Raw genomic sequence first — 18557 nt, 5'->3', positions numbered from 1 at the left:
AGAACCAGTAACCATCTCAATGGCAGACGTCCAAGAAAGAGTGTCAAAGATGAAGAGCTGGACAGCACCAGGCCCCGATATGATCCATACGTACTGGCTGAAGAAGCTAACTGCACTCCATGAACGCCTAGCAGCACAGATGAACCAGCTGCTGAGGGATGGAACCCACCCAGAATGGCTAACCCAAGGCAGGACAGTCCTAATCATGAAGGACCCCCAGAAGGGACCCATCCCATCCAACTACTGGCCAATTACCTGTCTCTGCACAACATGGAAGGCATCATTGCGGCAAAAATGAGTAAGCATGTGGCTCAATACATGAGCGAGGCACAGAAAGGAATTGGCAGTAACACCAGAGGAGCCAAGCACCAGCTACTGGTTGATAGAACAGTCGCCCGAGACTGTAAGAAGAGACAGACCAACCTGTGCACTGCCTGGATTGACTACAAGAAAGCCTACGACTCAATGCCACACACATGGATACTGGAATGTCTGGAACTGTATAAGATCAACAGGAACCTAAGGACCTTCATACAGAACTCAATGGAAATGTGGAAGACAACCCTAGAGGCCAACTCAAAACCCATTGCCCTAGGATCACCACTGCTGTTCTGCATAGGCCTGAACCCCCTCAGTCAGATCATCACGAAGAGCGGCTACGGGTACCGATTCCGTAGTGGGGCAACAATCAGCCACCTGCTCTACATGGATGACATCAGGCTGTATGCCAGGAACGAGCGAGAAATAGACTCGCTGATCCACACCACCCGGATCTACAGCGATGACATAGGGATGTCATTCGGATTGGACAAGTGTGGCCGGATGGTCTCAAAGAGAGGCAAGATGATCCGGACTGAAGGGATTGACCTACCAGAGGGCAACATAGGTGATATCCAAGACAGCTACAAGTACCTTGGCATCCCACAGGCTAATGGAAACCATGAAGAGGCCACAAGGAAGTCAACCACAGCCAAATACCTCCAGAGAGTAAGGCAGGTCCTGAAAAGTCAGCTGAATGGTAAAAACAAGGTCCGAGCCATCAACATGTACGCACTACCAGTCATCAGATACCCCGCTGGTATCATAAACTGGCCAAAGGAGGAGATAGAAGCCACAGATATCAAGACTAGAAAGCTCCTCACCATGCATGGAGGGTTCCACCCCAAGTCCAGCACCCTGAGACTATACACTAAGCGGAAAGAGGGAGGCCGAGGGCTAGTGAGCGTCAAGACCACGGTCCAGGATGAAACATCGAAAATCCGAGAATACATCAGAAAGATGGCCCCAAAGGATGAACTGCTAAGTGAATGTCTCAGGCAGCAGAACCCTGATGAGAGTGCAGAGGAGGAGGAGGAACAGACAACCTGGAGAGACAAACCCCTACATGGCATGTACCACCGTCAGATAGAGGAAGTGGCTGATATCAAGAAATCCTACCAGTGGCTGGATAATGCAGGACTGACAGACAGCACAGAGGCACTAATCATGGCAGCACAAGAACAGGCCATAAGCACAAGAGCCATAGAGGCCAGGATCTACCAGAGTAGATCAGACCCAAGATGCAGACTGTGCAAAGAAGCCCCTGAAACAGTCCAGCACATAGTAGCAGGGTGTAAGATGCTAGCTGGATCAGCGTACATGGAGAGGCACAACCAAGTGGCTGGGATAGTATACAGGAACATCTGCAACCAGTATGGAATAGAAATACCCAAGTCCCAATGGGCCATACCACAGAAGGTGGCTGAGAACAACAGGGCCAAGATTCTGTGGGACTTCAGCTTCCAGACTGACAAACAGATCCTGGCTAACCAACCGGACATAGTGGTGGTGGACAAAGAGCAGAAGAGGGTGGTGGTGATAGATGTGGCGATCCCAGCTGACGCCAACATCAGGAAGAAGGAACATGAGAAACTTGAGAAGTATCAAGGGTTGAAAGAGCAGCTGGAACGGATGTGGAAGGTCAAGGGTTGCGTGGTCCCCGTGGTAGTGGGGGCACTTGGGGCAGTAACCCCCAAACTGGGAGAGTGGCTCCAGCAAATCCCAGGAACAACATCTGAAGCCTCAGTCCAGAAGAGCGCAGTCCTAGGAACATCGAAGATACTGCGCAGAACCCTCAAACTCCCAGGCCTCTGGTAGAGGACCCGAGCTTGAGGATGACATGGATACCACCCCCCCGCCGGGGGTGAGAAGGAGATTTTTTTTTTTTTTTGTGTGTGTGTGTGTGTGTGTGTGTGTATATATATCAGTTATTCCACGAAATCGAGTCGTACATGAGCTGATACCCGATGAGGCATGTAGCACTGATTTGGCTGTAAGCCATGTATGATGAGATTAAGTGGAATAACTGTTTTATTCTATCCACATTCACTGGATTTTGAGAAACAGGGCATTTTTATTTTTTGCAAATTCGATAAATAAAAACTTGACACAAAACGTCCGACAAAATCATTTCTGCTTAGAATGTAAACAAACCGGCGAAATGGCAGTAGCAATTTGTGAAAAATGCTCTAATAATAATTCTTGTAAAAATAAAAAGAGACGTTCTTACTATCAAATACTTTTATTCCATATTTTGTTGCTTTTGTTGGGGGGGGATTGTTTTCAAAGAGTTTTTATTTCGTCCTCTGTTGGTTCAGCAACATGCTCCACCATTTTGTTTTTCTCTACTCACGGTACATGAGCTGATATCCTAGTAGTAGAGTAGCCAATCAGAGTGCGCGATTGCTCATATCCAGTGAATGTGGACAAGATAGATAGATGGATGGATGGATACTGTATATGTGTAATAAATAAATAAATTAGGTTTTGCTCCAAAAAGTACTTCTGAGTGCATGTTAAAGCAGTGAAGGTATATAGAGGGAGCTGCTGTGCACTCTTTTGAACCTGAAGACTTCAAGTGTACCATTTGGGACAGGGCATTCATCTCGTTTAAGACTGATGTGAAGATTACAGAGAGAGGAAAGGAGAGGCAGACTCAGCAGGTATGGTAAGCATGAGAGGAAATTGGCAAAGAGACACAGCTGAGGTGAAAGTACATAGTGAGCTGGCGGCACAGCTTTTAACGGGCACCGGGTGGCGGCATGAGTATTTTTATTTTCTTTTTCTCAACCTCGCACGCTCTGAACATTTTAATGAATTTACTGACTATTTCTGCAATTGCTTTGGGAATCTTCACAGCAGTGTGGTAGAGTGTCTGCTCTCCGACCAATGACCAGTTTTTCTTTATTTTCATGTATTGATTTTAGCAGTAGGTTAAGAAAGAGATATCAGACGTTGCATTGATCTGACCAGCACTGTTGTGTAGCAACTTCGAACCCACCACTCGAGGATATTCATTACAGAAATGACTCATCAAACATCCAACTGTCTGCATGATTAATATTTCTACCTGGAGGTTACGCAGCAAATGTCATGGTATTCATACCACTCTGAGGAGAGGTTACACCACAGCAAAGTTTCACACGCAGCTCTGAGCTTTGCCTCTGTGCCTCTTCATATCATTGTTCCTGACAGCGTAATAACATGCAGCCTCAAAGTGGCAACGTTTGGAAATAAGGTTAGAAATAGAGGGTTTGACATTTCTGACAAAATTTCAGGTGGTTGAGTTCATATTCACAAACCTCCTGGAGCTTAATGTTCAGAAGCTGTCATCAGACTTTGAGACCTCATGGTATGTATGATATGATGTTATATCTGGGTGGGCGGCTGATTTTAAATAGCATTTGAGTTTAAGGTGCAACAAAATGGTGGAAATAAATTGAAGATAAAACATGACCAAGTACAAATCTTTCCAGAAATGTGTCAAAAAAAGAATAAAACGGAAAAAAAATATCCAGAAAAATAGGAGAAATAAAAATATTAATTAAAACATCAAAAACAGCACGTGCTCTTTAGTTATTCCTTATTTCCTTAACATTTTTTTGTTTTAACTCAGATGAATACACAGATTTTATACATAAACTTATTTCATACTTAAGAATATTCAGATTGTTTTAGCTCTTCATCTTTATGCCATTACTAAAAATTATATGGTTCAATTCAAAACTTAATAAACACAAACAAATTGATCAATAAATATGAAAATTGTTTCTATTATATCATACCTTAATAAATGAGTATGATTTCAAGTTCAACCCTTAATGGATTTTCGGTTGTCCATAAGGTGTAGAACTCTAAAGAACCCTTTTTTATCTCTAACAACGTAGCAACTACGTTTTTTTCTTAAGTGTGAATTATTTTCTGTTTTTCCTGGAAATATCTTCTCTTAACCAATTATAAAATATGGAAAGTATGATGAGCGTTTTTAAATTTTTTTTTTAAAATGTTTTCAAAAATCAAAACCGGAAGCCTTTAATAAATGTTCAACTCAAACAGGAATAAAATGGTTAAATAGGCAACTATTTATTTATAGCCACATATCCAGATTTGCATCAAAATCTAATCAGATGTTCCTTGGCCCATGGCCCACCTTTCCTCGAAATTTCATCAGAATCCCTTCAATACTTTTTGAGTTACGTTGGAAAGAAACAAATAAACAGAGGTGAAAACATAACCTTTTCCAACATAGTAGGCAGAGGTTAAAAAAAAAAATTAAATTAACAATTTTTCATTTTATTTGTTTGACACAGTTGTTTGTAGATTATTCACAGCAAAGTGGTAAAATATTTATGTCGTGACACACGGCTAGTTTTGCCTCCAAAAAACCCCCCAAACCTAAATTGAAGTGTGTGTGAGAGACAAATATGGCATTTGATCTGTTAGTCAATAAATAGAGGATATTACACAGTCACGTGAAGATATGAACTTTATCTTCGAGTGCTGAACATATTCACGAGTGACTGAAGCAAACGAGTGAAACTATTTTCAATACGAGAAGCTAAATTTCATATCTTTGCACCATTGTGTAATGTTCTTTATATTATATGGACACATCCACCAAAAAAAAAACAACCCACAAGTTAATCAAAACCATTTTAATTTTGAACCGGTTCACCATTTTGACAACGCACGTCTAGTCAGCAGGAAAACACTGGGAGTGACGTCGTCGGAGTGAAATATCGGGAATTATTATACATACAGGACACTTTTTCGATGGAATAAAAACATGTGTTCTATTCCCTTCTAGTGGGTTTCATTCATTTGGTTTGAGAGCATGCAATATTGTTAGCATATCGCTTATGCTATGTGTATTACGTCACTCTACCCAATGGAGAATGAGCGTTGAATATGGTTTACGATATTGCACGGTTGTCAAGACAACATATCACACGTCAAAGACGTAAAACTTCCACACTAGTGAGTGATTGGGACAATTTGTAAACAAACATGGCCACCAGGTATGCTTTGTTAAATACGGAAGCTTTTGAGAGAATTTTGAAAGAAAAAGATGCGTTGAACACATGAAAGGAATGTGTATTAATAATAATAATAATAATATTCGCTGGCTTTTTTCATGGTCTATCAGATATATTCCATTCAGCGAGCACGATATTCCATCAAATGTACTTGTCTTTGACTCGTACAATACCATGCTCACTGAATGGAATATATCTGATAGACCACTTAACGCCAGCCAATATTATTGAAATATGTCACTCAGATCCGCGCTGTTTTTCATATGAAAAGTACAAGTTTTTAACACGAGAAGATAAACTTCATATCTTCAAGCCAACCTGTGATTTTTTTTTTTATTATATAGACACATTCACAAACAAAAAGTCCCCAAATTTATCAAAACAATTCATCGATTTCCTCGTGAGTGACATATAGAGATTTGCCACGGTTTTGATTCTCCATGTCCCAGATGGAGCTTGTATGAAAAATGCGAATGGTGTATTTCCCAGTAAAGCACTCGTTTCCGTATAATATTAGGATTTATTATACAACAGTCCACTAATTTGATTGGATGAGGAGCGGCGATCCAAGAGTGCTAATATTTAGTATAACCTCACTGTGACTTCTGATTGTGTTTCTCCATGTAAAAGTCCAGTTCTAGCTGAAATCAATCCATCCATCCATTTTCTACAGCTTAGCTGGATCCGGGTTGCGGGGGTAGCAGCCTAAGCAGAGCAGCCCAGACTTCCCTCTCCCCGGCCACCTCCACCAGCTCTTCTGGGGGAATACCAAGGCGTTCCCAGGCCAGCCGAGAAATGTAATCTCTCCAGCATGTCCTGGGTCTGCCCCAGGGTCTCCTCCCGGTGGGGCATCCCTTGGGAGACATCCAGGGAGCATCCTAACAAGGTGCCCGAACCACCTCAACTGACTCCTTTCGATGTGGAGGAGCACCGGTTCTACTCTGAGTCTCTCCCAAATGACCAAGCTTCTCACCCTGTCTCTAAGGGAGAGCCCAGCCACCCTGCAAAGAAAACTCATTTCTACCGCTTGTATTCACGATCTCATTCTTTCGGTCACTACCCACAGTTCATGACCATAGGTGAAGGTGGGAACGTAGATGGACCAGTAAATTGAGAGCTTTGCCTTTTGGCTCAGCTCTCGCTTTACCACATCAGACCAGTTTAGCGTCCGCATCACTGCTGATGCTGCCCCGATCCATCTGTTCAACTCCCGCTCCCCCTTACCCTCACTCGTGAACAAAACCCCAAGATACTTAAACTTCTCCACTTTAGGTAGCAACCCTCCCCCCCCAACCTGAAGTAGGCACTCCACCCGTTTCCAGCTGAGTGCCATGGCCACAGACTTGGAGGTGCTGATCCTCATCCCAGCCGCTTTGCACTCGGCTGCAAACCATCCCACCGCATACTGTAAGTCACAGATTGATGAAGCCAACAGGACCACGTCATCCACAAAAAGCAGACATGTGATCCTGATGCCACCAATCCGGACACCCTCCGCCCCTTGGCTGCGCCTAGAAATTCTGTCCATAAAAGTTATGAACAGAACCGGTGACAAAGGGCAGCCCTGGCGGAGTCCCACATGCACCGGGAATGAGTCCGACTTACTGCCAGCAATGCGAACCAAACTCCTGCTCCTGTCATCCAGGGTCCGAATGGAACCCCATACTCCTGAAGCACCCCCCACAGGGCACCACGAGGGACACGGTTGTAAGCCTTCTCCAGGTCCACAAAACACGTAGACTGGTTGGGCAAACTCCCAAGCACCCTCCAGTACCCTTGCAAGGGTAAAGAGCTGGTCCAGTGTTCCATGACCAGGACTAGCTGAAACCATGACTACCATTTTCGAATTAGAGACATTAGCAGTGGATATTACAAACAATCCATTTTTATGAATATAACTTCTGACTTTGAATATGAAAACTCTTCAGATGAAGATGGAAAGGAAGAAGGGGCACCAATTTTGCCGGAAGTAGCTTTAATGAAATTGAGGTAGCTAGTAGTTAGCTGGCGATCCGACAGTCTGTCAACGAATGTGGCTTTTTTGCAAACTATTTTCACCAGAGCAAAAATAAACAAATTACTTTGTCTGTGTCAGAAATGTCACGTAATATGAATTTATTGTTTATAAAGCTGTTCTATAAAGGCAATATCACATTCCCGGTCATGTGGGTTTCTTGGATACTGATCACTGGCAATGGTAGAATCACAGCCTTTTATTTTTTTTCCCCTTCGCAACGTCTTTGTTTTTCTCTGTTTGCCCACAAAGCAGTGATTCTACAACAACACTCACTTAGAGGGTTTGTTAAAGCCAATCATCTTTTCATTCTCTCTGATCCCACACACACCCACCCACACACACACACACACAGTAATTATCCCTGTCAGTAACTGTGTCTCTGGTCCTGTGTCCTTAATGAAATGTGCAGACCTGTGCTCCATTTCTGTCTGCGTCGTCTCCTTTAAATTCATATCGAAATACTTTTCATGCTTATATTAATCATCTTTTATTTATTCATCTGTATTTAATCTGTTCTGGATTTGCGCATCTGCACTTCAGTTCTCTTTTTGCCAACCAGTGCACCGGTATTTTTTTTTCTTCTCCCCTGCACATCTCTGTCCTTCCATGCCAACCCACAGTTTCCATGGTAACACCGACTTTGAGGGGCGTCTCACATCAGCAGCATGAGCAGATGTGAGTGTGTTTGGTGTGCGTGTGTGCGCGCGCGTGTAGCTCAGTCTGCACGGCAACCCACCTCTCCGCCAGACGCCACGGATGAGAGGAAAGGTTCTGAAAGATAGAAAAAGAGGGAAAAAAAGTGTTATTTACAGATGTGCTAGATTGGTTGCCGGTGTATTATAGGGTTTTTTTTTCTTCTTTTCGTTAAAGAACACATGAGCTGAGTGTTTGCGTGTCTCTGCTGCTTCCTGTCCAGGGCTTCCTGAGCCGAAGGTTGAAAGGCTCCATCAAACGCACCAAGAGCCAACCCAAGCTTGACCGCAACAGCAGCTTCAGGAACATCCTCCCGGCCTTCAAGAACGCCGACAATGACAGGTAAAAAAAAAAAAAACGCACACGGAGACGCACACAAATCCTGCTGTGTGTGCATTCATTCATTCAAAGCTGCGCTGTATTTAATATCTGCATAAGGAAGTCAGCATTTTGTTTGTTTGGATGAAGCAATTAAGCATCACCAGATGTTCATGCATTTCTTTGTCTCTCAGAACTTTAATGTGGATATATATATTTTTTTTTACCCCTCAAAATTATTCAGAAATTCTGACACCTGGAAAAGCACAGAACATCAAAAATGAACACGATCGAGCTGCCTTTGGAGGACTTCTATTCCTCTTTTTTCAGAACGTTCGTAATAAAAAGCTGACGTTCAGTCATTCACGTTCTTTAAAAAGTTGCCTCCGCTTGTTATGACGATACACATCTTTTATTTCTTTTTCATTTTTCCTGCGCTGTCACGATATAATCCTCTACATTAGGCCCAAAACCTCGAACATATTTATTACTGCTGTTAGCACTCTTTAGAAGAACTTATTACAGTAATAAAGCCTTTGCGTCATCTCTCGCAGATGAATTGAGTTCTACGTGTGAGTGAGTGAGACAGAGAGAGAGAGAAGGGAATTGGATCACTCTGAGGATGAATGGTCCAGCTGCAGTCTAATTTGTGTGAGAAAGCCTATGAAATATGTCTATCCCTTCTCAACTGGACCCGAGAGCTTTGGAGGAGAGTTGTCACACGCAGGATTTCTCATCGTAGCATGTGGTGGAGTCGATAAGACGATCTATTGTACCTGGAGATTTCGGATGTTGTAGTCATGTCCTGCTTTTCAGCAAGCATAAATTCATTCCGGTTACGACCAGAGTACGGCTTCGGAGTTCTGTTCAGAAACAATGCTATCCAAGTAACAAAGGATATCGTGATGTTTGGGAAAATGTTTGAAGGCTTCTACGAAGCTCAGGCTGTCACATTACGTAATTACTGTTGTCACAAAACAGGGTGGACAAATGGTAAATGAATTCTCAAACCCAACAGACAAGTAAAAGCTGCCCAGTCGGATGTTTTTGTTGCCTGGGAACCTAACTGTAACATTAACGTAGCCAGCTAGGTCGCTACTTGAGTGCGCTAAAACAAAACGATTATATAAATTGCAGAAATGTGCAGTGATGATGCATTTGGTTTGCCTGGGAAGTGGGAACTCGGAATTACTGTACGTTATTTTCAACCTCCATAAACCTGTGGTTTTACGCCGTTATCTAATCAGCCGATCCCTTGACAGCAGAACAGTGCATGAAATCATGCAGATACAAATCAAGAGCTTCAGTTAATGTTCACTTCTTCAAACATCAGAACGGGAAAAATTGTGATCTCCAAGTGTGACTTTCTTTCACTGTGGCATGGGTCTTGGTTTGAGCCAGATGGACTGGTTTGAGTGTTTCAGAAACTGCTGAACTCCTGGGGTTTTCACACACAACAGTCTCGAGAGTTTATACAGCATGGTGCGGAAAACAAAAACCACTGAGTGAGTGAGCGACAGTTCTGTGGGTAGAAACAAACACCTTGTTGATAAGACAGGTCAGAGGAAAATGGACAGATTCGTGGTTCAAGCTGCCAGGAAGGATATAGTAACTCACAGCAACTCTTTACAACCGTGGTGAGCAGAAAAGCATCTCAGCATGCAACAGCAGAAGACCACATTGGGTTCCACTCCTGCCAGCCAAGAACAGGAGTCTTAGAATCAAGAACAAGTTCCTATTAAAGTGGCCGGTGAGGGTATATCTGTATGTTAATTGATCTAAAATAAATACTTGTATACACAGCATAGAGCTTCTCCGTGCTCTCACGGAAGGAGGTCGCATTTCTCTGCCTCTCCCTTCCCTTATCTTCCCTGCTTCTGCTGTCTTGTCTGTCTATTGTCTATACTTTTGAGAGACTCTCTCCGCACTGCTCTCCAAACTAAAAATCATAGAATTGATGAGCTGGTCTCTTCACGCAATTGACACAATTTTCTCGACGAGAAGCCTGGGTTTGGGGGAACCAGCCTGTCCTGCCGGAACGTTCGCAGCTGGCTACACGATGGACGCGTGGGAGAGGTGGCGGGTCGTGTGCCTGGCAGCTCTCTCTTCAGAGGACATTGAAGACATCTATCTATTCAGAACCATGATTACAGGACTTTTGCTGATTGGATTAGGCATTGCCCTGGTTTATTGAGGAAATCAGAAAATGGTGACAGCTGTCCAAAGCCCCATAAAGCTGTCTGACATGATTGAAGCAGTGGGCAGAGCTGTCGGCACTCAGACTGTGGCTATTCAGAACTTGAACCGCAACATGGATAACATCATGGAGAAGCTTTTGGCTTTGCAAAGGAAAATGGATCGATTCGGAGACCAGAATGAACAAACGGAGTAGTCGTGTAAAAGAATGCGTGTACTCGCCCCAAGACCAAACAATTCCAATCTTATCTGCTTTCGGCTCCCTCAGCCAGCACTGGCCTTGGCCAAGGCTGTTGCTGGGACAACAACTCCCCCTGAAGATCACTGCAGTCAGACTCTCTTGTATTCCTTCCCCCACTTCCCACGGTTGCCACTTTTACCCCCAGTGTGACAAGTGGGTAAGCGCCGCCTTTAGCTGCAGGACCAGACTGCTTGTTTGTGCTGGGTTACCTATACCTCTGCCCCTCCCCCCCAATGATAGCCCCCTACCTCAGCCCCTTCCCCCTCGAGTCCCGAGTTTTCATGTTGTAAAGTGTACTGTGTTATTTTGTGCTTATGTGCTGAGGTGTTTTTTTTAATGTTCCCACACTGTACTCCCCACAGGAGCATAGTGTGGGGGTTGCTTTTTTCTCCTTCCCTCCCCTCATGTTACTCTGTCTTTTTCATCCCTGTCTTCCTGTCCTGTCTACTCCCCGTGTCAATTGTATGTATGTATATGTACGGACAGGTTGACGGCTAATTTCGCTGGTACTTGTGACTACTGTAAGTGACAATAAAGGGTTCGTTCATTCATTCATTCATTCATTCATTCATAACATAAGGTAAGAAGTCCAATTTTACACTGGGGGTGATTTGACGTCACTTGACGAGACCATTCCGAGTGAGTTCCTGACGAGGAATTCCAAATTTTCTTTGATTTTTCTTACTCAGAGGTCGGAAATTACGAGTTACAACCCACAGTAGTGCTTCTTCAACCCCTCTTAAATCGTCTCATGGAGCACATTGTGTTTGTGACTTTGATAAAAGATCTAGAAGTCTTTGGTAAATGTTTTGCTCTGAGCGCTGGTGTTCAGTCCTCATACTGTAAACAAAAATATTGTCTCACTATCTGTACTCTCACAAGCTAGTGTGTTTATTTTCTCGGGGTGACTGCGTGAACAAAGCTGGAGATTTGCTAAATGATGGCTCAGTTTTATTCGTGTTTTCTTGTTCTGAAAAGATGATTCGTCTATCTTCTGCCATTTTAATGAATCGTCCTGTGAAAACTGTTTTACTCTCAGCCAGGTGATGTGATGTGTGTAGTGCAGCAGGTGGTGGAATTCAGAAGCACACACTATAATTAAATCAGCATTGTTATGGATTGTATTATGTTTGAACTTAGATACCAAGTAAAAACATTTGTATAGGTCTATAGGATGTAGGGTTCATTTTCTTTCTTTGGTTGTTGAACTTGTCTCTACCAGGTAACTACAAATACTACTACTACTACTAATAATAATAATAATAACAACGAGACCTTCAATGACGGTGTAGCTCACTCCGGCCCCATCTAGTCCAGAAGGAATGATCTCAAGTGGGCCACCTTGCGCAATAAATATTGCAAACTATATACACTATATACAGCAGCTACAGTATATACACCCTAGGAATACTGACCTATTTACCAGAAAGAATCCAAAACAGCGAGGAATTGACAGCGAAGAAGGGATTTTTGTTGAACTGCTCATTAAGGTTTAATTAGTCCATAACATCATTAATAATTGTAATTAAGCAAATCTGGGTAGAAGTTCTATGCGCCCTAGGTACCCCTACCTTCATACCAGAAAGAATCAAAATCCGTGAAGAATTGAGGGAGAAGAAGAGGGAGTGTGGAAATTGTTTGTTAGGGCCTAATTACGCCATATGTCCATTATTCATTGGAATTTTGCAAATTTGGGTTGAAGCCATATGCACCCCAGGCAGACCTAGCTTCCTGCCAAAAAGAAGAAAAATCGGTGAAGAATTCAGAGAGAAGAAGCGATTTTCGTGAACTGAGGACGATGGATGACGGATGGACAACACATGAGGACATAAGCTCATCACCTGTCAGCCAGATGAGGAGATGATGATGATAAAATGAATAGCACAAACTATTTTGAATTCTCCTTCTCATGGGGCAACAGGGCTAGTGATGCGTCCAACCTGGTGTGTTATGATTTACTTCTGATTGCTTACACATTGTTCCCAGTTCACCAAAAAAAAAACAAAAAAAAAAACGGTGTAACATGTTCATATTGGGGGTAGCACAGTGGTGTAGTGGTTAGCACTGTCGCCTCACAGCAAGAAGGTCCGGGTTCGAGCCCCGTGGCCGGCGAGGGCCTTTCTGTGCGGAGTTTGCATGCTCTCCCCGTGTCCGCGTGGGTTTCCTCTGGGCGCTCCGGTTTCCCCCACAGTCCAAAGACATGCAGGTTAGGTTAACTGGTGACTCTAAATTGACCGTAGGTGTGAATGTGAGTGTGAATGGTTGTCTGTGTCTATGTGTCAGCCCTGTGATGACCTGGTGACTTGTCCAGGGTGTACCCCGCCTCTTGCCCGTAGTCAGCTGGGATAGGCTCCAGCTTGCCTGCGACCCTGTAGAACAGGATAAAGTGGCTAGAGATAATGAGATGAGATGTTCATATTGATGTTTCTCGGACTCAAAAGGTCCTAACAATGTCCGAATGCTTAAAGTTAAAATCGCTATCTTAAAAAAAAAGTTCTCAAGTTCTCCCAAAACATACAGAAAGCATTTATTTCCTTGAATGTCATAAATTAATTCATCTTCAGTAAACTTTTTATCCTTGTCACGATCATGGTGGCTCCGGAGGCTAACCCTATCCCTAGAACACCAGTTTGGAATACACCTCACCCTGGATGAGATGCCAGTCTGTCCCAGAATATAATGCATGCACATATTCATTCACACCTTGGGGCAGTTTAGCAAAGCCAACCCTCAATTCTACTGCTCTCTCTCTCTCTCTCTCTCTCTCTCTCTCTCTCTCTCTCTCCATTTAACATCAGTTTCCACTGCTGGCAAGCGGGTTTGACGTTGAATGATGTGAATGCAGTTTTCTCCTCCACTTGAGACTTTTGACATGGTCGCGGGATGATGATCCGGCGGTGCCCAAGTCCGACACCCACCCCACGGTTGATGACACTCCTATTGCTAGGAGTCCTGTTCTCACTGACACTACTACAAACTACCATGACTTTCTAATGAAGACGAGTTTTCCAGATGGATGCCCTTCCTAATGCCAACCTAGAACCTCATAGCCTCTCAGTCTGTAGGTGGCTGGGTTCTAAAGCTTGTCATCCACCAGGAGCTGGTTGAACCGGGAGAACTGGAAATGCCACGTTGATGAAATGTTCTGACAACCAAATCTATTTGTTGGACCATAACATTCAGAAAACGTTCTGCTAAAATGGTTAGCTTGGGTGAAAAAAAACAAAACCTCATGTTATAGACAGTATATTCCCGTACTACTTTATGACAGCTCTGTTAATCATTATGATTGATTCAAAGAGCCAATAAATTGACCGGACTTCTGGTGTGTCAGTTGCATCCAAGGAGCCTATTAAAGTGATTTCAGTTAGTGTGTGTATCTGCTTTCCAAAGCGTAGATGAGTCCAGTGCAGTGGAGCATTCAGTAATCACCAGTCTACCGTGCACGAGTGTGTGGAAGCAGATCGTCAAACACGCAGATGTTCTGAAAGCTTGAAGCAGGAGGTCGCATTCATTCAGCGCAACAGAGCCGCCTGCATCGTGTCACACTTCATACCGTACATCACATCCAGCTCTGTGCGCCGTGTCAGTGTTCTGAAAGTTGGATGCAGATGTTTTTACAGAGTGAAGTCTATGATAATTATGGTCGTGGTTTGTCTTTTTTTTTTTCCCCCCCACCCGTGTGCTGGGTTTTTTACAACCCTGATTCCAAAAAAGTTGGGACAAAGTACAAATTGTAAATAAAAACGGAATGCAATGATGTGGAAGTTTCAAAATTCCATATTTTATTCAGAATAGAACACAGACGACATATCAAATGGTTAAACTGAGAAAATGTATCATTTAAAGAGAAAAATTAGGTGATTTTACATTTCATGACAACAACACATCTCAAAAAAGTTGGGACAAGGCCATGTTTACCACTGTGAGACATCCCCTTTTCTCTTTACAACAGTCTGTAAACGTCTGGGGACTGAGGAGACAAGTTGCTCAAGTTTAGGGATAGGAATGTTAACCCATTCTTGTTTAATGTAGGATTCTAGTTGCTCAACTGTCTTAGGTCTTTTTTGTCATATCTTCCATTTTATGATGCGCCAAATGTTTTCTATGGGTGAAAGATCTGGACTGCAGGCTGGCCAGTTCAGTACCCGGACCCTTCTTCTACACAGCCATGATGCTGTAATTGATGCAGTATGTGGTTTGGCATTGTCATGTTGGAAAATGCAAGGTCTTCCCTGAAAGAGACGTCGTCTGGATGGGAGCATATGTTACTATAGAACCTGGATATACCTTTCAGCATTGATGGGGTCTTTCCAGATGTGTAAGCTGCCCATGCCACATGCACTAATGCAACCCCATACCATCAGAGATGCAGGCTTCTGAACTGAGCGCTGATAACTCAGGTCGTCCTTCTCCTCTTTAATCTGAATGACACGGCGTCCCTGATTTCCATAAAGAACTTCAAATTTTGATTCATTTGACCACAGAACAGTTTTCCACTTTGCCACAGTCTATTTTAAATGAGCCTTGGCCCAGAGAAGACATCTGCGCTTCTGGATCATGTTTAGATATGGCTTCTTCTTTGAACTATAGAGTTTTAGCTGGCAACGGCGGATGTCACGGTGAATTGTGTTCACAGATAATGTTCTCTGGAAATATTCCTGAGCCCATTTTGTGATTTCCAATACAGAAGCATGCCTGTATGTGATGCAGTGCCGTCTAAGGGCCCGAAGATCACGGGCACCCAGTATGGTTTTCCGGCCTTGACCCTTACGCACAGAGATTCTTCCAGATTCTCTGAATCTTTTGATGATATTATGCACTGTAGATGATGATATGTTCAAACTCTATGCAATTTTACACTGTCGAACTCCTTTCTGATATTGCTCCACTATTTGTCGGGGCAGAATTAGGGGGATTGGTGATCCTCTTCCCATCTTTACTTCTGAGAGCCGCTGCCACTCCAAGATGCTCTTTTTATACCCAGTCATGTTAATGACCTATTGCCAATTGACCTAATGAGTTTCAATTTGGTCCTCCAGCTGTTCCTTTTTTTGTACCTTTAACTTTTCCAGCCTCTTATTGCCCCTGTCCCAACTTTTTTGAGATGTGTTGCTGTCATGAAATTTCAAATGAGCCAATATTTGGCATGAAATTTCAAAATGTCTCACTTTTGACAATTGATATGTTGTCTATGTTCTATTGTGAATATAATATCAGTTTTTGAGATTTGTAAATTATCGCATTCCGTTTTTATTTACAATTTGTACTTTGTCCCAACTTTTTTGGAATCGGGGTTGTATGAAGGGCGTCTTAGATTTGGAAACTGCATGATCACATTCCAGACTTTCACATTTATGGCACAGAATCAAGACTGGTACAAAGATGAATTCATTTTAATGTCCATAATTTCATCCAAGATTCATGGATTGAAACTATGGTGTGAAATGTAAATTGATGCTTTACATAAACTGTATTTGGTCATTGTACTGGTCAATATTTAACAGTTATTCCACAAAATTGAGTCGTACATGAGCTGATAGCCGACGAGACGCATAGCGTGTAGCACCTCGACAAGACTGAGTGGAATAACTGTTTTATTCTATCCACATTCACTGGATTTTGAGAAACGGAGCATTTTTATTTTTTGCAAATTACATAAATACAAACTTTATACAAAACGTCTGACAAAGTCATTTTCGCTTCGAATATAAACAAACCGGTGAAATGACTGTAGCAATTTGTGAAAAATGCTATAATAATTCTTGAAAACTAAAAAAAAATGTTCTTACCGTCAATCAAATACTTTTATTCCATATTTTGCTGCCTTTTTTTGGTATTTTCTGGGGTTTTGTTTTCAAGTAGAGTTTTTATTTCGTCCTCGGTTGGTTCAGCCAAATGCTCCGCCATTTTGTTTTTCTCTACTCGTGGTATAGGAGTTGATATCCTAGTAGTAGAGTAGCCAATCAGAGCATGTGATTGATCATATCCAATGAATATGGACAGAATAAAATATGTGATCTTTATCTATTTATTTAATCCTTCAAATAAGGCTACGTTTACATTACGTCGAATCAGCGGATCATCAGATTAACGTTCTTAAAACGATTCGTGTTTACACTAAAACCGTTAGCCGTGCACACAGCAACACCAATACGCGGATACGCTCGGCTCCGCAGGCATCCTGCGCTCCAAATCACTCCGCCCTGAACAGCGAGTGCCCTCTGGAGGGTGTGCACTCCGGCCCTGCGCAGCTCACAGAGCGCGCGAGTGAAGTGAACAAGCCACGATTCGGGACTGAGCCGCTGTGTGTGTGATCCCAGCGCATATCACTTATTACTTGCAAGTGGAAGGATGGCAAGCCTAAAGACAATCATAACTACACAATGGGCAGTATTTGCATCAGTATTTGCAGTATTTTCATACTTTTATACTCTTTAATGAAAGGTGATACAAGGCGGAAGTCTGCGCCGTTTTTCAGCAGTCGCGTCACATGACCAACGCCAGCGAATCAGGAAGGTGGATGTCACAGTGACGTTGTCCAATGAGACGCCAGCTAGAGCTCAGCACAGCGTATTCGCGTATTCTCAATGTTTACACAGCACCGGAGCTGATACGATCTAGATTGAATACGTGGACGCTGGCGGATTCCCGTTTCCCCGCTTTTTCAGGGGGGTTAATGTAAACGGACAGTGCATCCGCGAAGAAAACGAGACAGATACGGTCTAGTGTAAACGTAGCCTAAGATTCCAGTACAAATGGTACGTAGATGTCTGTCCATCCATCCATCCATCCATCCATCCATCCATCCATCCATCCATTCTCTATCCCACTTATCTGTCAGGATCATGGTTGAAGCTGGAGCCAATCAAGAGGCAGGGTCCAAAATGGATATGTCACTAGTCTATTACAGGACTAACACAGAGATATGGACAGCTATTCATACTCACATTCACACCTATGGGCAATTTAGAGTAGCCAGTTAACCTCATCTGCATGTCTTTGGACTGTGGGAGGAAACCAGAGCACCCTGAGGAAACCCCACAGACATGAGCACATGCAAACTCCATACAGAAAGACCCCAGTCGATTCTGTGGTTTGAACCCAGAACCTTCTTGCTGTGAAGCGACAGTGCACCAACCACTGCACCACCATGCCACGCTATACAGATGCTTAGATATTGAAAACATTTTGAAGGTTAAGCTTTTTGAATAACTCCTTCCAATGTGGCAAACTGTTTTTTTTTTATTTTGTTTTTCAATCCGTTCATGTCGACACCGATGAGCACCCCGTCGTATATATTTTAAGAATGCGCTTGGAATGAGTGGGTTTATCATATCTGCTGACCTGATTGTCACTTCATGCTCCGTAATATCTTATTTGATAACATTTTTGCAATTTGATTTCACTTTATTTTAATCTCACACCCTCGTGCGGAGATGCTAGAATATGATCCGGGGCTGTATTCCTCCTAAATCCTCTGCAAATATCCAACTGCACTATGAACCAGGATTTTGGATCAGACCTGGGCAAACACTTTGTATGCAGGTGTAACCTTAAAAATCAGTTACACACACATGAATGTTTGTTTATTTGTCGTTTAACTTGTGTAGTTTGCTTTCTCTAGCTCTCAAAAATCTTAACGTTCTCCTCGAAGGATTTGACATAACACTTTTTATCTCATATAATTTTCGTGTAAATGGAAATGTCTTAAATGTGCTGTTTGCACAGCCAGGAA

General features: G+C 42.9%; 1 protein-coding gene across 4 annotated transcripts in view; it reads left to right on the top strand.

The window, feature by feature from the left end:
• dab2ipa (DAB2 interacting protein a) overlaps positions 1 to 18557 on the top strand; it is a 256395-nt gene that overhangs the window by 110388 nt on the left and 127450 nt on the right. For 3 of the 4 annotated variants that reach the window (XM_060932344.1, XM_060932343.1, XM_060932345.1), the window contains exon 3: positions 8288 to 8406. The exons of the other annotated variant lie outside the window; for it this stretch is intronic. In XM_060932344.1, coding sequence (XP_060788327.1) covers positions 8288 to 8406 — 119 coding nt within the window. The remainder of the gene's footprint in view (positions 1 to 8287; positions 8407 to 18557) is intronic. 4 annotated transcript variants of the gene reach the window in all.

This window comes from Neoarius graeffei, chromosome 10 (genome assembly GCF_027579695.1).
Source record: "Neoarius graeffei isolate fNeoGra1 chromosome 10, fNeoGra1.pri, whole genome shotgun sequence".
Lineage (NCBI taxonomy): Eukaryota > Metazoa > Chordata > Actinopteri > Siluriformes > Ariidae > Neoarius > Neoarius graeffei.
This window is presented reverse-complemented; position numbering and strand designations above follow the sequence as displayed.